Source organism: Chelon labrosus, assembly GCF_963514085.1.
Source record: "Chelon labrosus genome assembly, chromosome: 15".
Classification (NCBI taxonomy): Eukaryota; Metazoa; Chordata; class Actinopteri; order Mugiliformes; family Mugilidae; genus Chelon; species Chelon labrosus.
Genome location: NC_140348.1, coordinates 10,429,879 through 10,457,728, shown reverse-complemented (window position 1 = coordinate 10,457,728; position 27,850 = coordinate 10,429,879). Strand labels below are relative to the sequence as shown.

At 42.4% G+C, this 27,850-nt stretch overlaps 1 protein-coding gene across 1 annotated transcript in view; it reads right to left on the bottom strand.

The window, feature by feature from the left end:
• Positions 1-24,469, bottom strand: part of grid1a (glutamate receptor, ionotropic, delta 1a) — a gene marked incomplete at its 5' end in the record, with an annotated part of 233,822 nt that extends 209,353 nt beyond the window's left edge. The window contains 2 exons of the mRNA XM_084562152.1: positions 22,672-22,827; positions 24,391-24,469. Of these exons, the coding sequence (XP_084418278.1) occupies positions 22,672-22,827; positions 24,391-24,469 (235 nt within the window). The remainder of the gene's footprint in view (positions 1-22,671; positions 22,828-24,390) is intronic.
• Positions 24,470-27,850: the final 3,381 nt, after the last annotated feature.

Here is a 27,850-nt window from a genome sequence, read left to right as displayed (position 1 = left end):
CACCAAGAGTGCTGAGACCACTCTCAATGCATTTTAGAGGCATTAGCACTTGTCTGTAGAGCCATCCACTTGAGATCGGATAACCCAAGTGTGAACATGGACTTGGGACTCTTTTAACTTGTCTCACACCTTAGAACATCTTTTAGCACTAAACAGCTTTGTGAATTACTTTTGGATCAAGTGTCTTAAAGTTAGGCCCAACTTGCCGTCATCTGAATATGAGTCTGATAACACAGCATTTGGGTTTGTGTTTCAACTGATACAGAAAAAAATAAATTACTTCTGCAGGAAACCACATAAAGCCGACCCAAACAATTTGATTTGATTCCCATCGGAGCGACTCGAAACCAACTTTCCTCCACACTAATTTTGTAATCAAGGGAAGTTCAGGCTGGTTTCCAGGCTACAAAACCAACACATTGCTGCTAAAATTGCAAGTCTATGATGGCCTCATGGGAGTGGCAAAATAGAGAATGTCAGTGTCTGTGTAAAGAGTCCATTTATTTTGAAATGTGCAAAAGAAAATGTTTACTGAACAACTAACCCTGCATCACAAATAGAGGCACTCATCGTCTCAATAGGAAAAAGTGAGCTTCTAGGGAAAGGCGAGGAAGCTCAGTGGTGAAATTAACACTGAAAAGAACACCTACCGGGAGAGAGCTGAAGACAAACTGCAGAAAAAAGCAGCATGCCTTGGGGAGTGGGAAGGAAACAGTAAGGGAGGAATAAGGACTTAGAAAATGAGTTAAAAACATTGTTTTCTTGCACAGAGACCCTCAGGTCAGCTCCCTCCCTGACCACCTACCACCAGCCCACCACATAAAACTCGCCTGAGTGCACATCACACCGGGGAGCGAAGCAGCAGCCCTGCCTTCCTCGCCGCATGAAACACGGTGAGACTTGTGTATGCGGTGCTATTTTCGCACGTTTCACTCCACTTCATTTTGTTTTATTTTACCGTGCGGTCACACTTGTGCAATCATACTTTCACCTCAGTATTATTATTACTAAACTGACGCTCCTGGATTTAATTTGGATCTTTTAGTTATGATAAAGTACAAATACTTCACATAATTCATTATAACATCTTAAAGGTGCCTGTTCTGTAGAGAGATGACAGCTGTGATCAGTTATTCTGTGAGCAGATATATTAATTATCCTTCTTCTTTACTTCTTTACTTCTTTCACATTCAGTGTATTATACATTTATATTTCTCCTGTTTATATACTCTTCTATGTATCAAAATACTTTAATATTGTAGAAGCTGTTATATTAGCATTGTAGTAGTAGTGGTAGTGCAAGTATAAGTAGTTATCTGCATATGTATATATATATATATATATATATATATATATAGAGAGAGATATATATATAAACACACACACACACGCGTAGCACAGTGGCTCTAACAGTATTTCACAGCTCAGTATGTTTGAATTACCATAAGTCTCAATAAACACGGCTTCAGTCTCGAATCTTGGATCTTTATTTAGAGTTTGGTGGTTCCTAACCTGAGGCCTTGACACGCCTGATGGGTTTTTAAATGTTGCTACAACTACAAGGGTGCTGTTTTTGTTTTTTTTCATTTAAATCGTTCGCAAGCTAAGAAATTGGAACCATTAACATAATAATGTACACATGCCTCAGAATTGTACGTTAGTGGAGACCAGAAAGTATAGATGAGTTAAATAAATGGTCATGGTCATGGAATCATGAATCATGGTCTTTATTTAACTTCAGTTTAATCAAATGGTGCTAAAAGCTGATAACAGATCACTTACATTTCCTTCTACTCTCTGCAACATAATACATAACACCCCCATTGCAATAGGCCGTTCTGTGTAGCGCTCCGTAGTCCTATAGCTCTGCTGTGCCTGCTGCTGCATGAGAGCACCGCTGGAGCTGCTGCATGAGGAGTTTCATAAGCGCCCACACCCAGCCACCATCGACCCGTATCCTCTGAGTCCAAGTTTCCCTGGAGGCGAGTTATTATCATTCCTCGCCATCCTCCGTGGAGGTCGATGTATGGTTATGGGGGGGCGACAAGGTCAGAGACTAGATATTTGGATTGCAAACCGCTAAACAATTATTTCCATTATTGATTCATCTCTGTTCTTCCCATTAATTGAATAATTGTTTTGCCTTTAGTGCGACCTGTGAAAAAACAACTATGGCAATTTCCATTTGCTCAGTTTTTGAGTTCAAAAGCAAAAAAGAATTGTGTTTGACTTGCAATGATATGATAGGAGTGGCATCATGAGCAAGTGTTCACGCAATAAAATCCTCTTCACACCAGATGATTGACAGTATTTTTCCTTGTATCTGAATTTCAATATTGTGCTGTTTCACTACATTCTTGTTTACAGCCAAAGCATTCACAGATACCGAGAGGGTTTTGACGTATTTTTCTTATCTCACGTTACAGGCGGATGGCAACTGGTTATATGAACAGGATACCTGAATGAATACTTAATAAATCCTTCAACCTGGAGCGTTTGTTTGCTCGTCAGCTGCAGTCTAACACACCTGCAACTTGCAGAAGCCTGGGGTCAAGTTCAAGGATGCTTAGATGTTTGCTATCGCAAGGGCAAAAAAACACAGATGAGGAGTACGCTCGGTATCCTCAGCCTCCAGTGAGCCACTCTGGAGAAGAGACTGGGAAGAATAGGGACAGAAGCAAGTTCACCTCTGCTACCTGTTGGCCATTGGTGTGCGAGAAGTGTGAGGAGTAATTAGGGAGGTGGAGTTTGCGAATGCTCCAGGGAGAAGAAATGACCTCTGCCAACATGATAAAATTTACGCATTATGCAAGCGCCTGGCCCCCAAGGAAAGAGGAGAAAGACGCCCTTTCTCGTGCTGTATGAAACCTGACCATTTGTCCTGTTTTACCGTGCGCTTTACTGCATTTTTCCTGAGCTGATCTGAAAACATGCACACATATGAACAGCAGTGGTGAGTCATACACCGCCACATTCCTTCCTATCTATTATAAAACAAAAGAGCTCTTCGGGGTTGTGTTTCTATAAAACTTACATAAAAGTTTGCGCCGTAGCAAGCGCTTGATTCGTTCACAACACGGCATCTAAGAAAGACGGGGTGCGGAACACGAGCCCGTTGACAGATCTGTACAATTCATAAATAAGTGAATAAGAATGGATGTTTCCTCACGCTCATGTTTGGCATTTGTTCCTTGACTATTGTTTTGAATTTTGAAGCCTGACACCCACTGTGCTGTTTATTTGATAGCTTTCTGTCTGCTGCCTCGAGCTCTTTGTTTAAAAGCATCAACAAAGGCATTATTCACCTAAAAATGAATACCTTGGTTGATGGTAACAAAATAATCATTTCAAAGGACAATTTTGTTTACTCGGAAGAAAAGCAAAGATGCATATTGCAGGAAGAGAAATTGTGTCTGTTTTTCCGACGGTGAATGTGTGACAATAGAGGACTTAAAGCCATCAGTGGGTGGGGGAAATTTTCCGGCTTTGTTTGTTTAAATGTGGAAACAAACAGTGGCGTTGTGCAAATGGGGTCCCTCGCTATGTGTCTCACCATGCCCTTGAAGAGCTCCAGCCGGAGCAAAGAGGGGTGCCAGAGAGAGGTCTAATCAGCCTCTGACAAATCAGCCTCTTCTCCAGCTTGTTTTTCATTTGGATAATGCAAGCATCCTCTTCTAAGTGATAAAACAACCTCTATGGAGTGGTCTTTACACAGCCAGATTAAATGTGATCACCTTGCCAACATACCCTGGAAGACTGCCATGATTAACAGGCAAAAGAGAATAATGATAATCATATGCAGGATAATAGCCCATACCAAATGGCTGCATGATCTGTACATAAATCACAACCCATTTTCCACCATAAAGGAAGTGGTTTCACCCTTTGGCTGGATTTACACTAGAACAATCAGATTTTTTATTTTTTTTTTAACCGCTCTGTGACCTGGATTCGATTATCCCGCTGCAAATTTAAAGGAATACAAAACGCTTACAATGAATCAGGCTCAAGTGTTAAAAATGTTTTATTGTGTTTTCTGTGCATACGCACTCATTTTATCCTGTGCGCCTTCAAAGTCACCTGAAAGGCTTCAAAGTGGATCAAGGTAAGGTCGAGACCTCATGAATGTTACAGTGAGGTTAACAACCAGGGGCAAATATTAGCTCAGCTTCAAAAACACAATAATGACTGCATGGGATGGGCTGAGTCGAGTGGTGAGACGGTGTAAAAAAAAAAACAAAAAAAACAACGTTTTATGAAACCCCCTTATAATGTGTATAGCACTGTAAATGTGTGTAAAAGCATGGGTATTTAAATCAATGTAAGTGTGTTTGTCTGTGTGCCCAGCACACAAGATGGGTGTGGGAAAGTGAACAGATTTGTTGGACATAAACCATATAATTCCGGGTGTGTATATCCCTTAATGAAGGCCTAATCACATCGGAAAAGCTTATGGCACAACACCAGTACTTTATTTTCCCTTGTAAGCAGAAAGGGCTTTAGGTATTCACGCAGGCTGTATATCTGCACCAGGCAGAGTGAAAACTGGCACCGTGCAATGAATCAGAGGCATAGTAAAACACGGTTAAATTAATTAGCATCAACTCATTTTGTGATATGTGTGATACCGGCAGAGCTGGCATCCAAGTAAGACCTCTGATGGGCTTTAGCATTACCAACAACCCTCAGGGAAATCGACCCCCAGAACTAATCCATACGAGCAGGGAGGTGCGTGATGAGAGAAAATGCAGAAACCAAGCACACTATCAGGCAAAATAAACGGAGTAACTCACACAACGAGGGAGAGCGAGATAAAAAAAAAGTAATGAGAAAATAAGAGAAACGGTATCTTAGCATTTAGCCCGTGATGAGATCGCATCTTGACTGGGACCGCGGACAAAGAGGAAGAAAATGGCAAGCTAAACATAAAAGTCCAGCGCTGACATTCTGTGCTCTTGACAGGGACATCAGTGTTCAAGAACAAAGATGGAAAACTGCAAATTGGGGGGTTCACAGTAGGTTGCTGTCCCCAACTTTGTGCCGTACACGTGAAGAGCAGACGGCGCTGCCAGGCAACTAATCCACTTTCCTGGCGATGAAAGGCGAAGTCATCATCCCTTTTTTTAGCGCAATTACCATGTGTGATGAAAAGGTCACACTCATCAGGTTATATCTTGTCCTTTGTAATGAAGCATGTAAGGTAAATACCAAAGGCGCCGTATCTCCATTGGCTGAATATGAATGTTGGATGGAGTGACAAAGATGCGACACTGTGCTACAGCGTGTAAACTTTCTTTAACAACTAAATCAACTTTACTTAAGCATGACTCATCCAATATGTTTGGCTAAATTTAAGATGTGAGACAACAAATCTAAGCAGAGATAAGCGACAACGTCTTCATACAAGCAGGTCCATACAGAACAGTGTATAATGTATGTATATATAAGTTGCTGTTCAGTAACGTTGTCCAGCATAACATAAATTAATTTAAATTTGGTATAAGTAGCACACACACACACACACACACACACACACACAGAAGAGTGGATATAAAAGACAGACGTAGCCACCAGGTTTGAAATACAAAAGTGGCTTAAAGTACAATACCAGTAATGGTCACTAAGTGCAGGCTGTCAACTTTTATCATGAAATACTAAGTGAACAAGTTTTTTTTTTTTTCACCAGTCATTATGATGGCATTAGCTAATTTCATCTTAGTCTGATCAGTGATTAATACCATAATTAAGTACATAATAGGCCTGGTTTGACTGACATGTCTGGTCTATGGTGACTGGAGTGGGTTCTTGGTCACGTACAACCCTCGCTCCACCCCAGCTCCTCCCTCTCGTCCATATATGGCGAGCTCTGGCTCAAAAAAGAGGCTTTAAAATGGCAGTCCTCAAAGCAACGGGTGACACTGGTGCGGTCACATCCATCCGTTTACTGTCTATGGTATCTACAATCTATATCTATAATCCTGGTATCTATAATCCTTTTTCTTCTATTGGTTATGGAGCTATTGAGAAGGAAGTGTGGTTTAAGGATGGAACAAGAATGAGCTTTTTGCTAAAAACAAACGTTCCGGTAATTACTATTGCTAAAATAAAAACATTTGCATGGATATTGAAATCCAGTGTTAATGTTTTCTGCCTGGCATGTCCTATACTCACTAATTCATGCACATGGATGCTTATAATCGGATCCTGAAATACCCCGCATTCAATAAAAGGGAACTTCAAAGGGATCTTTATTAATTGTGTGGCCTGAACTCTGGACTCCAGTGATTTCTGCTGAGTGGATAGAAAGACATCCCTTGCTTTGATCATTACAGCTTTCAGAGGAGGGAGGTGAGGTCATTTAGAAGCTGGATCCCTATGGGAAACTAAACGGGGGAATCATCAATTCAGACAGCATGGCCAAATCCTTTAGCTCAAACACTGCTGATCAGACTTAATTACAGGACTGTTACACTGTGAACCCGTGATGAGTCTCCGAACGAGTCCAGAGTTGACACCACATTCAGAACTTCATCCCTTATAGGCGCCGACTCCTCCAGAGGTCCTGTGAACCGAGACCCGTGTGCCTCAACCTAGTCTGTGTACAAAGAGCAAATGCACACATCATTAGATAGTCAGCGGTGGCCTTAAGGTTCAAGAAGTGAGCTCATGAGATGAAATCCTCAGGCAGAGAGAGGAGATGAAAGAGGATTTCTCTCACTCATTTGACTCTTAGCACTGAGGTCTGGAAAGCGAACATTTTGTAAAGAAGACATTTTTAAATAACTCTTGGGTCTGAATTGTCTGCAGGATTACCAGCGCCTTGCAGAAATAGGTGTAAACTTTGCTGTACTGTTTAAAAAAAAAAGATTTATTTTCTTGCCAACAGCGTAAATGAATGTATACGGCTGCAATTCTTTGAGCGGGAGTTTTTTCTGTTTTTCTTTTTTCTTTTGTTGCAGCTATTAGGGAAATAAAAAATAAATGTGCAGTCAGTCACCCCTTGAACCAGCCTTTGACTGCTGAGAGACTGGAAGAGTCCTTGGATAGCACAAATGAACCAAATCAGCTTTGTTTGTCGCAACACCTACAATGAAGCTAATTTAAGTTTGCAGCTTAAACAACAATGTGATGAACATTAACCACAAATGAAGAGAGACTTTCCCCTCGGCAGTGGTGCAGCTTTACTCACAGGCCAGAAGGGGAAAAAAAATCCAAAAGACCAGACTTGGCTTTATGCCTTTTATAGTGATGCCGTAACAATGGCCAACACTATTATTGTGAAAGGACAGGAATAACTAAAGTAGCTAAATATATATCAGATTCAGATTCAGAAAACATGTTACTGTATATTATCATAGGGGTAGAAACACTTTGAATTATTCATCTGGACAACAGAAATATCTGGAACAATAACATGAAAAGATAAGAAGCTCAGGTCATCACAATATGATTCTACTAAAAAAATGATAAAAATAAATTATTGCCCAGCCTTAATAGAAACTAATAAGCTCCAAAAACAAACGTTTATGTAAAACTGTGGCCTGCATCCAAATCAAATATTCTACATGATTTATTGATCAATACTTTTCCAGGGGCACAACGTTTATTGAGGCCTTTATTAAGACTTAATACCCAATGCCCCCGTTAAAATCAAGCTCTGCAGTTATAGTTATAGTCACACCTGATCAATAATGAACACCGGCCAGCTTATCCAGGGTCAGGACGCCTTCCATGTAAGCCTGCGCACCTCTGCGTTGCAGTCCCGCGCTCTGTTTTAAGCCAAGCATTGATCTTCACCAGAACCGGCACTAGGTGTAAGCCATTCGTTTTAAAGCCTTTCTTCTTCAGCAACTCGGCGGTGGGATAAACTCCATTCACACCGCACATACAGTCAGGAATACTGCGAAGAGCTGACATTAAGATGCAATAAAAGGAGCCGAGATGTGTTGAATAAGAGCGGGGTAACAGGCGGCTATGGTGGCGCAGGTGACTTTATATGGATAGCAAAACCTGAATTGGCACTGATGGCATCGAAAATTGAGGATTGAAAGCATTACAGGGCTATCGAGATTATTGGCGACACGTTTCAAAAGCCTTTCCTATTGAGACCTTGTGCTCCGATTGGGGAACACTTAATCAGAGATTTACACAGTTTAAAGCGAAATCCTAAAAGCCGTGAGCCTGTTCCTCACTGAGGGGATGACACTGAGCCTCTGCGAAGCCTACAGTACACGCACACGCGCCAACACACAAATGTATTAACATTTGTGAACATTTTAATGAATACAAAGAAGTAGCATGATCCTGATTTGGCCCAAAGTTGCTTTTAGACCTCAACAATTGACTTGATGACGGGCAGGGATTTTCAATCTACAAATAAATAAAGCAAAATCCCCTGCAAATGTTCTTAAACCAGCAAGAGCAGCTTGCCTCTGTACGTAAACCAAACAGAGCCAAACAATAAAGTACTACAATCTGCCCCGAGAACTATTAAACATGGATAACGTGCTGCATTTGAAAACTGAGTGAGGGGGATTTGGTTGCTTGGGCTAAGGTCAACTCTGATCCCGGTTAAATTACGTTAATATTGTTCATATCAAATCCAAAAAAGAGCCTGCGAGCATTAAAAACTAATTTAGTTGTTTAATTTAAGTGTTTAATTCCACTTAACTAACCAGAAAACTAAAACAGATGCATGGTCTCGAGAGATGTTTGGCGCAAATTCAAAATGAATGGAAAACAGGGCCGACGCAGAAACGAGCTCTTTAAATATTGGAACACATAAACCCGCGCTGCAGTGATTCCACACCATTCATCCTCGGGGAAACCAACAAGAAAAAAGAAAATCTCCACAGCAGCGATCGTGCAGCAACGTTGATTTTCACGCTGCGTTTTCTCCAAATAGGAAGAAGAACTACGTGTGGTCATTACGGCTCGCTCTTTTTTTTTTTTTTTTTACGTGATTTAAACCGTTCAGTCGCTAATCCCTCTGTCAAACATAGCACATACAATCACATTAGGCTCCACTACATCAAGCTTTTGTAAGTGGCAAATTTGAAAGATGATATGAATGACTTGTGCATCAGCATCAGCACTTAAAAACAATGCACTAAACGTTCCTCTTAAGTGGCTGTTTGTATCGTGGTTATTGAGTTATTGAGAAGGAGAAATTCATTGCTCTTGTGACAGAAGCTTTAAAAGGCACTCTGGTGTTGCTGCTCGTGCCTTTATCTTTATGCCGCCTGCACTTGTCTGTTTTTTTCCTGTCAACAGGTGGACAGGGACAAAAATTGTTTTCTCAAGCAGGGGCAGTTGCCATATCAACCAATACAGTGGATCATGGTATTAAATTACACAGTAAGTGCAATCTGAAATATGATATATGAACAATACAGAAGTATTATGGTTCATTATGAACCATGCGTCATACTGGTATCTTGACATATTGTAATGTTTTTTGGTTTTTTTTGCAATTTATTAATGTGCCTGTGCAGGAAGAAAAACAGACAAGCATCTACATCCTGCACACTCACACACATGGTAACCAAACACATACAAGTCTGAGACAAAAGCGCACACACTGTTTGTGCCGGATATAAATGTGACTGCTGCCAAGACTTTCCAGTTTTGTGCAATTAAAAGGAGGCTTTGTGACGGGCAGTGAGTGGGCATGCGGTGTGTCAGTGAGGGACAACTATTCAATCGGGAGATGCCTCATTTTTCTAGCCCCTCTTCCTGGTTGCACAGAGTGCCAGGGCGTTGCTAGGAGGAAGTTAGCGCTGCCAGAAATTTTGACATTGCCTTGATAGACATCCCCCTGCTGTCCAAGAGAAAAGCAAAAGATAGAGACATGATCTGAATTGCTGCCACCTCCTCCTCCATTACTCTTCCTCTCCTTCTTCCCTTGAGGCGATCTGCTTCTCTTCTCTTCCTACTCATCTTTTGTATATTTTCGTTGTGCCTTTAAGGCAACTTTTTTCTGACTGCGATGCAGTTATCATACGGGAAAGATGAGCCTGTGCATACTGAAAGTTTTTGTCATGTTCGTCTCATTTGACCTCTTGAAAATGCAGCTCTTCTAAGCATTTCATTGCAGTTGCCTGTTGTTGCCCGGGACACTGTTTGGAATGAAGGCACTGAAAACTAGGGCTCTAAAATCACTCGCACCAATCTTAATTTTGCCTGCGGGTGAGTTTTTGTGTGTTGCTGCTTGTGTGTGTGTGTATGTGTGTGCGTGCACCGTCATCCAATTTCTACCTAGATAAAATTTCAGACATCCTGAGTCCAACATACCGCATCATGATTCGGGAGTTAGTGGGTGGGTGTTGCATCTGCCGGTGTGAAAATGTTCTTGTGCTTCTCTCCCTTCTGCAAAATGACTGTGTCCACATGTATGGAATGAACTCTAAGGCACGAACCAATCTGGTTGCTCAAGGGCTGATTTTTAAAACTAAATCCTCCATCTCATGGTCTCAGATGCTTGGCCTGCAGGTCTTTCCATATTACAAAAAAAAAGACCAAAAAAAAAAGTTTCAATATATAGACAGATCCCATATGATGGATGAGAAAATACATTATGCAATCCCATTATGTGGGAGTCTAGGCATGTGTTTAAAATATTTAAAGCCACTTGTCATATTTCTTCACGTCCTGTATTAAATGCTTGCAGTTATCTGGAGGACATAAGGACTGGTTTAAAGTCTGTGAGGGTGATGTCATAAAAGCTAGTACAGATAAAATTTCTGATTTATCTGAGCTCCTGGTGACATCTTTAAATCACAAATAGACCATGCTAATCATTGTGATTTATTCTGTAGGGACCACAAACATCTGTATAAAATGTCTGCTGCCATTATTTAAGTCTAGACCAGTGGTTGGATGGACAGATGTTGCTGTCCCTAGAGCCATGGCGCTTGTGTTACAGTTATTCTAACAGTCATTTCAGTTTATTTCAGTGTCACTGTCTGGAGGAATGACTATCCTGAGCTGAACCTAGATCACTGGTGTTGCGGGTTAACGCACAAATACACTAAGATTCAAGGTATAGCACACAAAGATGCATTAAATGTGCATGACAAACAGAAACTCTCCAAGCTGTAAATGCTAGATCAATTACACTGCAATTATTTAAGGTCCTAATGTGCTCTTCCCTCCTCCGTGGGAGATGTGAACTTGACTGAAGCGACAGTGGAAAAACTGTAGCTGCAGAACGCTTTGAAAACAAAACGAGCGCGTGCCTCAGAGTGACATGATAATGCGAGATGATGAACCCGCTCCGTGTCGATCAAGTGAAAGAATGAATCATTCATATTGCCTTGGGTTTGAAAAGGCTTAAAGATGCAAACAGCACATTAACTCCGCTCTCTTCATCACCTCTTTCGCTGAGCAAAGTAATCCTCGCGAACCTATTAAAACCATCACACAGGTGATGACAGAAGCCTTTGTTGCTGCTTAAAACCCATTCATCTGTGACACCCAGCTTTGCTAAAACAACATCAGATGTTAAGTTAGGGACAGACTTTCCTTTCCACAAAGTATAATCACAGATTGTAGTACTACCAATCAGTCTGATTCACACAAAGACTGACTCAGAGTGACAGAGTGGAGAAAGAACTTTAAAATCTTGTAGTTACAGCTGATGCTATAATTTTAGAAATGCAACCCTGTGAATGACAATATATGATTATGTCTGTTCATACTTTATATGGAAGACACCCCTTTGAAGGGGTACCACGGTTTATGTGGGAACCACTTCTATTGACGTATGCAGAAATTTGGCACCTTGCTACTGCAGCTTGAGAGCTTTACAAATAACAACAAACTCCTTCTCATCCCTGGCTTTGGTCATGTTGGAAAATCTGCAAACCTGTGCAAGGAATCCATGTCATTAGATGTGCTTTATGTTGAGATAATTAAAGGAAAGACGGGAGTAAATTATGTGGCACGGGGTTCCACGAGCTTGTTCGAGCCCTGATTAAAACTTAACAATGAAAACTTGCTTTGATTCCTCTTACAGGGAACCGATGTCAGGGCTTGCTAATGAATGGGATAGCACAACAGGAATTAGGCCCACACATCCCATGAGTGCTACCAGAAAGATTTGCCTGGATGTGTTAATGCAATGGATTAGATAACATGGCAAATGGTGGATTACATAATACTGGTACCCATACCCGAATCACTTTAGAAACAGTAATGAATTACTTACTCTGTTTTATCTCTTATCTTCATCTGAGACAACCTGTAAGTAAAACGGATTGATCTCAAAGCGCTTTGGTGTGCTCTTCCGTTTCATTGCAATTAGCCAAACAAGTTCATTTCTCCACTCACAGGCGACATGTTAACCGTCATGTAAAAGAGGGTAACGGCATGCTCTCAGCTGTGAATGAGCACAAAAAAAGACTGAGTCGAGGCAAAGTGTGTGTATCAGTCTGATTTCAAAATAGCTGGGTAATCATGCAGTGACTTCGACTGCCAAACTGATTGATGTATATTTACACTGAGATGCACATTTGACCCACTTTTGAGCGATGCCTGCATGTTTTGCCCTCTCCGCTCTTCTCAGGCTTTCGCTCATGAGGTTTAAGCCGGGTTCTGATTTCACTCAGAGAGCGCTTACACACTAGCTTAGCCTCATCTTTGGATAAAATCCATGTTGCCTGGGCACGGCAGAAGACCCGTGGCAATGTGAGAGAGAGTCACAGAGGAAGACTGAGGAGGGATTCTTGTGACAGATGGTCCCACTCGGTATTTGTGTCTTTGGGCAGTAATGCAAACAATGGCTCCCAAATACATTTTGGCATCTCTTCATCAATGAGGCAACTGAAGCGAGTCCACAGTTTCAAATGACTTTGCCCCTCTTGTCTTCCATACGGCCTGAGATTTCACAGCCTCTGCTCCTATTTTTCCTGCATTATCTTTCCCTCTGCCTTCAGCCATCTCCATCACCCTGCTTTCTCCCTCTTCGTCACGCTTGCTCACCAGTTCACTCTGCTTCACCCCTCTTCGTTCACCAAGACTCACATTCCCATTCCACCCATCCCCCCAGTTCCCTATCTCGCACCTCCCAATGTCTGCAAAGAGTGTGACGTCGGAGATAGCCGCAGAGCATTTCTTTGGCTGACTCCTGTTTAGCCTCTAATGGGATTTACTCTGGGGCTGATTTTCTGCTCTTTGTCTTCTGTCCTGGAATGAAGTCTTCTCGCAGCCAATGGTGCAGGTGGTGGGTAGTAAATTATACACACATCCCCCTGAGCCAGTCAGCATCAGAAGTGAGTGAAAGAGGGAGTTACAAGCTCCCAACACCAAGCGGTTTTCACGACCAACGCCGCAAAACCCTTTTTCAAACACATCCACAAACCTGCATCTACAAACCCACCACACATGACAGCATACATCCGCACACATAAAGGCACATATTCATACCACGACGCACAAACAAACAAATCCTCTCCCAGCTTTTAATACACCCACTCGGCCCGCACCACCTCCCCATCTCTGTCATCTCAGCACACTTTAGGCAGCTCAATAACATCGAAGCGTAACAGTGTGTACATAGAGAAATGATACTAGTAACACGTGGGACTGCGATGTATCACAACGGACAGAGGCCAAGGGCCTCATCAGCATCAGTCTGATTGGACAGGACATCTCCTCTGGGCCACCACCCGTCCCGCTCTCTCTCTCCATGTCTAACCCTCACTCTGTCTGTCTCGCGCTCTAACAGGTAGAGCAGTATTGATGGCCAATCCCCAGTGGCACCTGGGGGTGTTTTGGGGTTGTGGCAAAACACTAACATCTGTCACAGTGTTCTCTGCAGCTCGTTATAAATCTGTCAGACCAGAGACGGTAGGAACATGAATAAGACATGTAGCTGAGACTTACGACAGGGAATACATGTGTTGTGTGTTCATCAGCATGTATAACAGGCTGCTTGTAGAATTATATGTGGCATGTGTGCAGGCGCACTGATAGATGTATTTTTTTTTTTTTTTTGCGCTTTCAGCCATTTGTCATATGGTGCTGTCAAATTGGAAAATCAATACAGGTGCTAAATGTCTTTTAAACAACGATCACAGGATTGCTTGCTAGTTTTATGTCACCGTCTGACAGTATGAAATGACACAAATAAAATCCTCTGTTGCCAAAACTAGAAATCAAAACTGTCAAACCTCTATGAAGACTTGCATGCACTTTTTACATACAATTACCAGATGCATCCGCATTTTAAATGTGTTTTTCCCGCATTTGTCCTTCAAAGACTGACAGCAATCATACCACCCAGAAGCCATCAGTCAGCCTTATGCACAATGACCCTGCAGAACATCCTCAATCAAACATGCCAGTGTGAAAAGTGATCAAAATACTTTGAAGTCAGCCCTCAGCTGTCTGCCACTGAGGCACAAACGGGGAGTGTGATGAATGCCAACGCGAACAAAGACCCAACATGACTGCCACTCTCTCTAATTAGAGCAAAACAGTAATTCTGATTGCTTTGCATGCACACCAAACATAACTTCCACATTTCCTGATAACCCAAAAACGCAGTGAGTCTCTCTCGCTCTTCCCCGCTCTCTCTCACTCAGCAAGTTAATTTATGCATTTGTGGAACTTTGCAAAAGCTTGTTTCCACACATCAAAACAAGGTCGGCCCTGTTTACCGTAAACTAAAAGATTACTAAAATCTGCGCATGGTGACATTTAGCATGCTGTAGATTGTTTCTTTGAATACAGATCAGATGTGGCATTTCAGTGATTTGACGCGTTTTCCAGACGTTAATCAACAGACAGACGTTCTGACTGCAAAGCGAGAATCACTTTCAAAGACTTAAGAGTTTTTTTTTTTTTTTCCCTAAACAACTGGATCCTCATAAATGTCTCAGAGCTCCTTCAAGTAGAGTCTGGGAACTGCCAAATGAGATATATGGTGCAGATGTCGAGGCTATGTGACACAGAAGTACCCCACCACAGGAGATCGGCGCTGACCAGCTGTTCCTGTGCGGCACAGAGGACAAAACCTGCGGGCCTACTAAGCAGCTCCAGTATTTAACAGTCTTGACCTCTCTGTGTCTCTACCTTTCTGTATTCTGCTCTCTCTCTAGCAGGTGCTGCTCAGCGGTTGCTAGACATTGCTGACACGGGCCATTTTAAAGAAAGCTTCAGGAATATTCTTTAGTGTGTCTGTCAGACACCAGGCCCTATAGAAAATCCCTTGTGACCTCCACATTGTATGGTGTGAATGATGCAAGTGTACTGTAGAACTACTGTTGTGTATAATCCACAGAACTGCATTGTCAGTCACATAGCAGGTGCAAACTGACTAGAAGATGACCTGGGCAACAAAAAAAAATGATATTTTGAGTCATGAAGAAGCAGACAGACTAAAGAATGACTATACTGAAATGTGCAGTACACAGCTAGCAGGGAGGGCTATCACAGAGCTCAGCACACTGCTCCATAACACACAAAACAGGGCACTTGAATAGACACATCCGGTAAAAATCAACACATCCAAGCCCCCTGATATACTGTTAATCACACGTTCTTTATTGCACGGTTGCATAACAAATGCAGAGACCCAGCAGCAACGCACTGTAGGCATCTCTCTCTCTCCGTGTGATCAGCAGCTCGAACCGAGCAGGATGGCACAGATTCAAGATAAAACTAGCCGTAACAGAATCTGGAGGCAGGGCATCCATTTTAAGTGTGTGTTCTTTTTTCACGGCGTTCATTCGCCCCATCCAAAATCCGAAGGATAAAGAAATCTGCTTTTCTTATATGGTAGACGAGACCAGCAGTAAAATGCCAATCATTGTGTATATCTGGAATGCAAGATCCTCTGTGATCTTCTTGTGCGAACGGTGCACATCTCAACGTGCTGACATGCTTTCATTAAAGTTGGAGGACAGAAAAACTGAAACTGCATTTGACAAAAAAAAAAAAAGATTAAAAACTGGAAAACAGTGACATTACAGGAACAACAGTTGGTTCATGAATCTTTGTATATTAGCAAGGAAACTGAGACTGTCAAATTAGTTGGACTCAAGGAGAAACCAAGTATAGGCAAGCCAGCAGTTCAAGGAAACACAACAGTAATTCATCTACTCGGTAGCTTAGTCCAGCATTTATTTACTACAGCAGACGGTTACTACGGAGACCGACCTGATGAGCATTAAGCTGATTATAGAAAAACTAAACTCTACTAAAGCACACCAACAGATGACGCTCCAACAAATGTATTTGGGGGAGTAGATAAAAGAAGCCTGTCAATATTTGCACGGTCTCAAATCTGACAAAATGCTGGATGATGGCGAGGGATGTCATCCTATTCAGAGAGGACAACGTGCCAGGGGAGACCTGGAAAATGGCTAGGAGTTCTTTCCAGGAAGAGATGGACTCATTCGATCCTGTACTGCAATGGGCAGTCTGTTGAAGAGACCTGGTCAGTTGATATATCATCGGTTAAGTAATGTACCCAAAAAAGTTTTTTCCAAAAGAGTTTTTCGAGAAGACGTTTCACCACTCATCCGAGTAGCTTCTTCAGTCCTGTTCAGTTTATTTCAGTTCAGAACTGAAGAAGCTACTCGGATGAGTGGTGAAATGTCTTCTCAAAAAAATCTACAAGTGCAGCTGCATGACCTACTGTACTGAAATGATAATGTAATGAACAGTATTTCATCGGGCAGGAGGATGTTGTGAATTATTTGTTTTAAATTCACTAGCTACATTAATGTAGTTCTTTCTGTTTGGTCATAATGCCTAGAAATAACTTTATTTTGAAAGGTATTAGCAGGAAATGCTTTATTTTGAAATGCATGAATTGATCTGTGTGTTCCTCCGACAACTTGACAATGATTTAGGCAATGCAACAGAAAGGTCACATTTTTTTAGCCGCTGTTTTCTTTCGTCTGTGTAAATGGCAGCAGAAGTTTATTAAACGCTCCGCTTGAGCAATATCCATTTTGTCATCATTTGAAGCCTTCACGACGCTGCGGCAACAATGCCAGTTAATCTGCTGTGGACCTCTGCCAGTAACGGTTGCTATGCTGGTGGCAGAACAAGCTGCCCAAAATTGCACCCTTGTTCACTTATTCATCGCTGCTGCGCAATACACGCTCACTCATTAGTTCACTCATTAGGCAAACAGCAAATTGAGATTTCAGACACTTATTTATCAGCGTCATTTTGTATCTTCACCGACAGCTGTTGAATGACACAACTGTAATTTTCGCTTCAATGAACAGAGAAATATAGCATTCTGTGGCTATTAGTAGAAAGTAGTGCAGATACATTGGGCACTATGAGTTGTGATTGATTGGGACATTTTTTAATGCTTTTACACACTGGACAGTCAAATAAATTGTGGACGATAATGTAAATAAGGACGGCCATAGTGATTCTGCAGATGATTTGGTCAAGCTCGCATCTGTGCTTTCAAACCATCCTAAGGTTAACCCCACGTAGATGCTGGGCAGTGGCCCTTATATTGAGAAGGGATTAAATGAAAGGTAAACCACTTCTGAAACATCACTTAGCTGATTAAGCTAGCAGCAGCCTTTCCACGGCCCAATGAAGGGCTTATGACGGATTAAAATAGCTGTTGGGTAATTAACCGGGGCTGGTGAAATGGCCTGATCATCGTCCCTCTGTGCCGAGCCGATGAAAAGACACAAAAACACAAACAAATCTATTACCAAGATTTATGCAGCATTATTAAATTCGACGGGGCAACAATAGTGAAAGGGCAGCATTGCATCACGATCAGAGCGCAGCGAGTAATGAGTTATCAGGACCAGAAAATCAGATGGAGAATATTGCATTAGCCATGCCAGCACTTCCAAGGGAACAATTATTTTGTTGTTACAGATTGAGGAAAGAAAAAGGAGAAAAAAAGGAAAAAGAAAACAGGACTGCACCGCAAGTTCTTCAAAGACTATTGGCTTACAGGGACATAAAGGGCAAAGAATTAAATCCTCCTTGACGTTACCTTGGCAGGGGTTAGATGAAAATAGAGGGTCACTGGTGGTGTGGTGTGCGAAAAGGACTCAGTGGGACAGAACACTCAACAAATTACTGCACATTAGAGGAGCTGCTTCTGCTACTACTACTTCCCTCTACTGTGGCCAGATGGTTATGTTTTCTGCCTGCTTTGTTCTAAATGCAATCTTTAAAATGAAACAGAACCTGCAGGGGCTTCATAGAACAATATGAACACGTCATAAAAATGCATTTTAAAAGCACTGCTACAAAGGCGGCGCATAATGGTTTGAAAGCAAGAAGCTGAGGTTATAATGAATTTGTAGACTCTAGCCCTATGTTTAGACAGAGTAATTACCCTTATAATGTTGCCATAAAACCCCTTTGGTCCAGATTAGTATTCACGGTGCCATTCATTGACGATGAACCTTATTGACTGGCAGGATGACCTTCTTTGTTTTGTTGGTGCAAATTTAACCACAGCCACATATGATAAATATTACATCTACTAAACCTAAGCTTTACCGTTATTAGCATGCAAGCATCCAAGCTGTCATGCTGTCACTTGTCAGATTTGGTTTCAACACGCTGTAAGCTAATATGATGAACTGACAGCACAGTGTACTTGCTAAATGTAAGGATGTTAGCGTTGCCTTTGTTGGCACATTCCGGCGTGCTGACATTGTCTCATACTGCCCAAGCTGCGCCTCACAGAGCTGCTGTCACGACCTAGACTCCTGTTATAACTTGCTGTTCCGACTACACACCTGCGGGAGTGGTGATTTGAGCGATCTTATTTGTGTTACGGTGCATTGTGCTCTTTTGTGTGAGATGTTAACATTATCTTGCGCGTCCAACAAATGGTCACACGGCAGCTACGAGGAAAAAGGAGGATCCGCCTAAAGAGGCTAAACGTTTCTTGAAATATGCATATGTTCAGATTTACATAATGGCACAGCAAGCAAGCTCTCTTTCTGCCACTTCCTCTGAATAAAATGCATGATAGGAAGAAGTTAGAGGCGTTTTTTTTTTTTTTTTATTTAGGCCTATACTTATTTGCCCAAGAGGACAAGGTTTTAAAAGATGGTGGAAAAACCGGGGTCACAGATCTCAAGATATGTGAACATACTATATGTGCTGTAGCCATGCTCTGACACTTACCTAACTATATTTAAAACTTGATTAGGTATAATCTAAAGTACATAATTTCGTCCACTTTGCTTTGGTTTACAACTTGCAATTATAACTGTTTTCTCCTGTGACAGTATCACAAGACGATGGGGTGTCCAAACCATAATTTCCTTGACAGGCATCAATACTTATGAGCTGCATATTCCTCACAGTTTTGGCTCCCGCTATTGATATCACCCTGTTCAGGCTCTCCTGCCCATAAATAGGACAGCATCTGCCAGTTGTGTGGTCAGGCAGTATATCCAGCCAGCCTTGAGCTGTCATCTTTAAATGATAAGAGCGTGGGAGGACTGAATAGTTGAGTGTGCATGGTGTCTGTGTGACATCCTTGTTAATATACGTTCCACCGGCGCAAGGACAAAGGAAGCCAAATAAGGACAAACATGACGCTGCAACTACTCCTCTCTGCGCTGGCTTATATTCCTCATCACCTCCCTGCCAGCTTAGGTCCCCTCTGCTCATGTTTATTCAGGTCTTTATCACAATTCTCTTTTCAATTTTTCCACCACTGTTGCTGCGACTCATGGTTATTCTTTTCCTCATTGCTCTCCCCACCCTTAATTTAGCCGCCTGCTTCCACTGTATCCTTCGTCTCCTCTATCGTCTCAACCTCACTCACCCTCCCGTCCCCTCCCTTCTTTATTCCGTCCCTCTTTGTCATGCCATGGCAAGGTCCTGACTGCCACTCACTGTGGGATGGCAGCAGACAAAAGAGCAGAGCAAAAGGTTAGCTTATCCCGGTTGTCTCTTCACCCTGCCTGGTGTCTAGCGCAATAATCTGAGGCCACCCATTGATCCTCACGTCATCGACTGCACATTATTCCCCAATCTCTTTGGAGAAACTGAATGCCCCCTAATCACCCACTTCTGTGAATATTTGATTATCGGTAGCCTGGCTGTAAACAATAATTAAGGATGTTAAATGATACCCAATCAAGGCTAACGAAAGGCAGTTCAATCAGAGGAAATGAACGCTGAATCATTTTCAATAGGGAAATAACAAGCTCCACGGTGACAGAAAGCATCATCAACAGCTTCTTTGTGTCATTAAGCTTTCACACACTGTGTTAAAATACTGTCTAGGGCACAGTCAAATGAAACTACTCTTAAGACAATTAGTGCGATGCCAGCATTTACATTCTTCGCCAAGAGAAGGTGTAAAACTCTGTCTATGACTGTATTGCTGAAAAAATGTCGCCACAAAAAAAGGTCACACACTCTAAGCGCATTCTCTGTGGCATTGTTTCAATAAACTTCTGCAATGTCGCCAGATTTATTTCCATCCAGTGTTGCATTCATTTTTCACCAAGATCTTGTATTGATGATGGGAGAGTCTGACCACTGTGCAAAGCCTTCTCCAGCACATCGCAAAGATTCTCAATGGGGTTAAGGTCTGGACTCTGTGGTGGCCAATCCATGTGTGAAAATAATGTCTCATGCTCCCTGAACCACTCTTTCACAGTTTGAGGGCCATCAGGGAAGAATAAATCCATTGATGGAATAACCTGGTCATTCAGTATATTCAGGTAGTCAGCTGACCTCAATCTTTGGGCACATAATGTTGCTGAACCTAGACCTGAGCAACTGCAGCAACCCCAGATCATAGCACTGCCCCCACAGGCTTGTATAGTAGACACTAGGCATGATGGGTGCATCACTTCATCTGCCTCTCTTCTTACCCTGATGCCCCCATCACTCCGGAACAGGGTAAATCTGGACTCATCAGACCACATGACCTTCTTCCATTGCTCCAGAGTCCAATCTTTATGATCCCTAGCAAACTGAAGCCTTTTTTCTGGTTAGCCTCACTGATTAGTGGTTTTCTTAAGGCTACACAGCTGTTCAGTCCCAATCCCTTGAGTTCCCTTCATTGTACGTGTGGACCAAACGCTTAAGTGATGGCCGTTCACTATCAATCAGGATGTTTTTCGACCACATTTCTTCCTCAGAGACGATGGTTCCCCGCTGTCCTTCCAGTTTTTAATAATACGTTAGACAGTTCTTAACCCAGTTTTAGTAGTTTCTACAATCTCCTTAGATGTTTTCTCTGCTTGATGCATGACAATGATTTGACCCTTCTCAAACAGACTAACATCTTTTCCACAACCACAGGATGTGTCTTTCAACATGGTTGTTCAAGAAATGAGAAGCTACTCATTGCATCAGTTGGGGTTAAATAACTTGTTGCCAGCTGAAAGATAATCGCCCATGCAGTAATTAACCAATAGGAGGCACCTACTTGCTTAGTTAAATCCAGGTGGCGACTTTTTTTTTTTGGCCAGGCAGTGTAATTAGAGTACAGCACAACTGCCAGATGATTTACTAGCCAGTTAGTTTAATTTATATACATTAGTACACTTTTGTGTCTCAAGAAACCGCAAATGACGAATTACAAAGGTCACACATCTGAGTTTCATCTTATTTATGCAGCAACAAGCTGAAAAAAAAAGAATATCTGTATACTTCTCATTTATTTAAAGAGCCCAAATGACAGTCTGCTTCATGTCAGCCTCATCAGGATTTAAGCTTACAAAGGCTACGCGAAATGGAATACAAGATATCTGTGACATTGTTAAGGACCAGAGCTAAATGACACGGGATAATTATAGCAAAAGGCAAGACATATTATCATCTTTCTGTGCCTGTCAGGGGCACTATGAATAGCAATGAGTCACCGGGGCCTCTGTGCAATTGGGGACAAAAGTACAGGCTGGTAACTAAGTGCAGGGGACATAAACAGCTTTTGAAGGTCCCTAGGAACCTATTAAAATCTTAATGATTCATTTGAGCAGAAGAATTTTTAATCACCTTTTGCAGTCAGTAGTATATGGAACCAGCTTTCAATGTCTACGAGAGATAACCTTGGCTAAAATAGTTTTATTGCTAATTTCCTGTCTGATGTGTGGAGGCTTTTGCCTTCTGGGCACTTACGGTACCCGATTGTGGCAGGCAAAACACTGCAAGGAAAAAGCTGGAAGACGACAAATGTGCATGAACGATGACTGTGGCGCTCATTCAGAGAGACATTAAAAGCCAGAAAATTTCGATTACATAAGTTGACAATTGGTGCAGCAGTCGATCATCCTGAAATGATTCTTCATTTCACATATTGTCTTCAGCTGCTGTGCTCTAACTCAATGCTTCCACCTAGCTTTTCAACCACAGAAGACACCTTGCTTTGGTACATTGGCACAGCGCTTTGCAGGTGGCGACACACACACACACACACACACACGCATGCGCGCGCGCGCACACACACAGCCATTTCCCTCACTCACAGAGGCACATAAATCATCATCATTGCCTGCTCTATTAGCCATCTCATCAACATGTGAATGAACACTCTCTTAAAGGATCAGGACAGCCGAGGCTTCCACGTAGGAAATATCGGACTTATTGCATGATCTTAACACAATCACGAACACGTGAAGAAGACCTCCTTCCTAACGTGCCCGGCGGAAGCACATAGTGCCAAAATTATACAGGGGGGTTTTATGCGCTTACCTTCCTGCACAGCCTGGAAGGGGTTGTTAGGCTCTATAAGTTTCACAGAGTGGGTGATTTTCTCGCTCTGCAGAATGTCGTCGTTCAGACTCAAATCTGATATGGCAAGTTGGAAAATCTCGTCATCTCTCACAGCATTTTCCTCAAATATGGCACCTGTTGAACAGAATAATATGTCATTCGAAGAGCGACAAAAGACCAAAGAGATAAACCATGATTGCACACCGTAATTGGAAGACGCAAATTACGTCATTATTGTTAAAGCATCACCAATGCAAACAATAATAACTGTGTAATACTTTTGTTTTCCGGAGACTGTGAATGTGATGCGTAACTGAAAAACTGCAGTGGAATTGAATTTTTATACTTTTTACGCCTGAAGTTATGCTGCATGCGCGTCTCTCTTGCGCTACGGAGAGATTTCAGTACCATGGAGAGCGAACAGTCTCATCTCATACATGACAAATAACCTTAAACCAAACTTCGAAGTGTCCATAATGTCCAACGGATCAATTACACCCTACCCACTAAGCACGCTGGGCCTCATATGAGGCATACTGAAGCGTCTCCCCCCTCCCTCCCTCCCTCCCTCCCTTTCCCTGTTTATCAAAATGCCATCAGCTGCTATGGAGAGTGCGCATATATCACTGAAAAGGGTTTCAGGAAAGGGGAAATATAATTGGGGTACCCTGACGTTATACGGGTATCAGCCAATATTATCTGGATAGAGTCCCACCGCTGTATTAAGCCAGTGACAGAGCACCTGCTGCTTGCCAGACTGTTGCAGTAAACTGTGAGCAGCAGCAGCAGCAGCAGCAGTAGAAGCTGAAGCGGAGGAGAACCGAGACGAAATTTGCTCACAGTGACATTGACATTTTTATCTGAGATTAAAATGCCAGTCATTATGAGTGTGTACGTGACTGTGTGACTGGAGAAAAAAAAAAATAGCTCACAAATCAAGGCAGCTATTCAGCCAAGTGCGCTGGATCCGAGCATGCGTGTATTTCAAAACTGAAAAACTAGAACGCGATGTTTAACATTAGACCCTTTTTAACACCGTGGAGACTTTAGAGCATCCCCCCCCCCCGTTTCTGCAGCTCTGGTTTGAAGTTTGGGTACAAAGAGGCTCTATGCGTTTTGCATCTGTAAAACGAAACTCCACTGACATTCCCTCTGTCTCGCTATTGACATTGCAGTCACGTTCCGGTGAAAGTTGAGGCTTGTCGGGTACACAAGAGGTAGCTTGGTCTAAAAAAGCCACAGCTATTTGGGTACTGGGCATTTACCAAATTCATTTTTTTCAAAGCGTAAACGAAACAGGCCTTTCTGCGTAATGTAATCCGTGTTTTGAACACAGGACTGCAATATAAAGGCCGGCAGTAATGAGGTTTAGATCTGAAGCCAACACGATTGCAGTGGTCTGCAAAAGTGAGACCAATATCTGCAAAAACGTGCAAATAAATAAATAATATCAACACATGATAACAAAACAGACGTGGCAGCAAAGGTGAGAGGCATGGACGTTTACAAAACACCAACTTTTCAACTCGTTTGAGAGCCAAAGTGTTCCTTAAACACAGGATGCAAGCTGAATAGACTATTTATCCCGCCCTCTCACCAAAATCCTGTGATCAACGCAGTATGAGCTGGCTGAGCTTTATTCCCGCACTCTGTCTAAACCCATCTAACCCAAACAGTGTGGTTTTATCGGACGCTTACCGATATGAATGATTGAGTCCGCTTTGGCCGAATTGCATTGCAGTATCCACAGGGAAAGGCAGATCAGCAGCAACTCCATCTCGGGATTTCAGTGAGGCGGCTCATCCAAGCTCTGCTCGACTGTCCTATACTGTCCAAATGGAGCAACCAAAGAAAAAAAGGGGAAAGGAAAAAAAAAAAGACGATCAAAACCCAATGCCAAACAGAAGCGATCCTCCTCCTATAGCAGACCAGACCGCGTCAAACCCAACACAAATGACCACAGTTTTTTTCTCTCTCTTTTTTTTTTTTTTTTTTTAACCAACAAAAACAAGCAGACCACAGGAAGGTGGGTGCAAAAATGCGAGTAAGAACCGACGTGGACCCGAGGTGAGACTGAAAAGACAGGTAGCCCGGTGAGAGAAACCGGCGTTACCTCTCTCACTCTCGCCTCTCTCCCTGCGCTCCGGCGTCTAAAGCATGGCAAGCAGCAAAAATGCGGAGGAGGGACACCCCTCTAACTACACACGGAGAGACGCTCACATACACACTCTTGGGGAGAAAAAAAAAAAAAAAAAACACTCTCCAGTCCCGTCTCAATCACGTGACTGCAGAGACTTCACGACTCGGCTGCTGTCCCGACAAGCCGGCTAGAAATGATTTGGACTAGCTGGAGAAAGACGCGTGGAGAGCCGATAATTAAAACACATGACTGGAGGTTCCAACGGGCAAAGCAAAAACTCCAAAGAGCCACTGCGCCGGTTGGCGGCAAGAAAAACGAACGCGACAAACGCGCAAGCTCAGCCTACAGATTTGGCTCGCTTTGAGGACGCGGTTTACTTTTGGAGAACTTGGCGTTTTTTCGTGGGAGATGTGAGGGAGCAAAGCGGCGGAGCCACATTTCACCGTACTTCAGCGGCGACGGAGCGCAGCCGATGTGGCAGAGAAAGGGATTTACACGCCGTGATCCTCGGAGAGGGCTGACGGGTGAGGGACAGACGTGACTCAAAGCAACAACGCCGGACTGAACCGGGAGAACAGCTGGACCGAGTTAACGCAGGAGCGTTTTGTAGAGGAGCAAACGCGAAATAGCCTATATCCCTGTTTCCTTAAAGCCGCTTCCCTTGGTCGTTTAATTGATCATCGCTTCTGCAAAACTGACGCCGTGGGTGTTGTTTTTAATAGCAGGATTGTGGATAATGTTAAGGACACGCTTGTCTACAGTCTACAGTGTGCCAGTAATTCTTGCGGTTAAACGCCTCACAGTGCTTGAGAAACACCCGGCGTGAGAAGAGCTGAAAAGAAGGAGAAGAAATCTTGGCAGAGACGGTGTTTCTAGATAGGCATAATCTTACAATTAAAGGATATTTCTCGTGACTGTAATAAAAACGGAAATATCTCTTAATTGTTTGGTTAAGTCTGTCAGAGGCGCACAGAGCAAACTTTCAGCACCACCTCCAGCGGACAGCTCCTTTCACCAAACCGCACATGAAAACCGTAGAGCCAACTAAAGATGTTTATTTCTTTCCAGGAGACGTAACAGTTGATGATTAGGAAAACAACCCTGGACACACCCTGCAACCGATTGAATTTAAAAGTTCAGTATCACCGTCTGGATTTTCACTGCAGCCAAAGAATAAACTTACACGCCTTCAAAGTTTTTGTAAAACCCCACACCGCCCCCGCTGGCCACTTTCGGATAGTGCAGCTGTGGTAGATCAAAACATCTCCATCTTTTCCAAACGACTCATGCATGCGTAATGTTGAGCCTTAATTGCTCCATCATTTTCTGTCTCATTTACATAAAAAAATGGAGGGTTTTTAACAACGCATTGCTCTTGATAACAAACTGTGCCAATAACACTCGAGTGTCTCAAGAGGGGAAATCAGCAGATATAATATTTGGTAAATGCTAACCCATTTATTACTGACATACATTAGAGTTTATGTGAAGCAATAGCTTTGGCAACAAGGAAAGCAACATACCCTAAGCTTTATTTATTGCCCCTTGATGCCAGTTACAGTCCTATATACACAGTATATCAATCTGGACTCATTTGAGAGAGATCAAAACAGAAAGATTAACCTTGAGATTTGGATTTAAAGCTGACTGACATGTAAAACACCATAAAAAATTCATCACAGTCCCAGCCGAGGACTAAATCTCTTAATTTCACTGATGTATGAAGCAATATGTTGCTGTGTCAATAAATTATTCATTTTAACTTGACGCTTAACCGGCATTTCATTCTCAAAAAGGATTTGTGCATTGTATTGCCTGGTGTTTATTGCGACTGCTTGTGATGCCAATCAGTTTCTTTCTTTCTTTCTTTCTTTCTTTCTTTCTTTCTTTCTCTTCGTTTGTCTGGGTTGAAGAATGGGCATCGCATCATCTGTAAGGTGCAATAAATCAGCCAAATGTTTTATACAGATAAGATGATGAGTAATTAAAAAAAAAGAAAGATTAACACTTGCTAAATTCATAAAACCAAACAAAATAAAAACAACATTATCAAATAAGATTATCTATGGTTCAGCAAAATTGTTGTATCAAGTGTTTTCTTTCTTGTTTGCAGGGGAGCTGCCATGAAACAAGCCAAAGCTGGTGAGGACATGTACATCGGTTAGCCATCACCATATGCTATAAAACAGAAAGCACATTGTGTGTGTCCTCTTATATTTATTCCCTGCATATAGAGCGGTATTTATGTGATATGTGAATGAATGGCAAAGTGTGTTATGCGGCCTTGGTAGGTGAGCTCCATGCATTAGTAAGTAGATTTGATATATATGCAGAATACCCTTTTCATGGAAAGTAGGCCATACAATAGATACTCAGTCCTGTTCTGAAGTTCATTATGCCTTTGATTCAAACTGCCTTTGTATTTTGGTCCAAAAACACCCTCTAACCACTACGTCCAAATACTTAAAAATCCTCGTCCGTCAGTCTTTTGTCCCTTCGGGTTCAGTTCTAGAGTGCCCCCCACGCACCTCCACGGGTGTCAACATAGCTTAGTCTCAAAAGTGCTGCAAACAGTCACCGAGACATTGGTGGCTAGGTCACGCCTGCTCTCAGCAACAAAGGTGGTATTTCATTGTCGCACAGACCGGAGTCATTAATGTTTATGGCCGTGAGCAATGGAGTGAAAAGGGAAGACAGACTTTCACTCCTCCTCCTTTTTGGGAACAAGGCCAAATTGTGATTGCAAAAGAAGAGAAGCTGTCACGTTCAGAATTATCAGAGCCAAACCCTGCTGTCAGTCATGAATAGTTAAGTGCCACTGTTCCACGCTGACCTCTTACATGTGCCTTTCTTCTCTGGGTAACTTGTCTTTTCTAAACAATATCCAACAGCACGACTCTCATGTGATCAATTGTTTCGACAGAACAGTGACTTGGCATCCTGGGTCCTCTGCTCCACCTGAAGACTTCCATCACTAGGTTTAATCCTAAATTATTTTTGTTTGCATGGCTTGAGGCA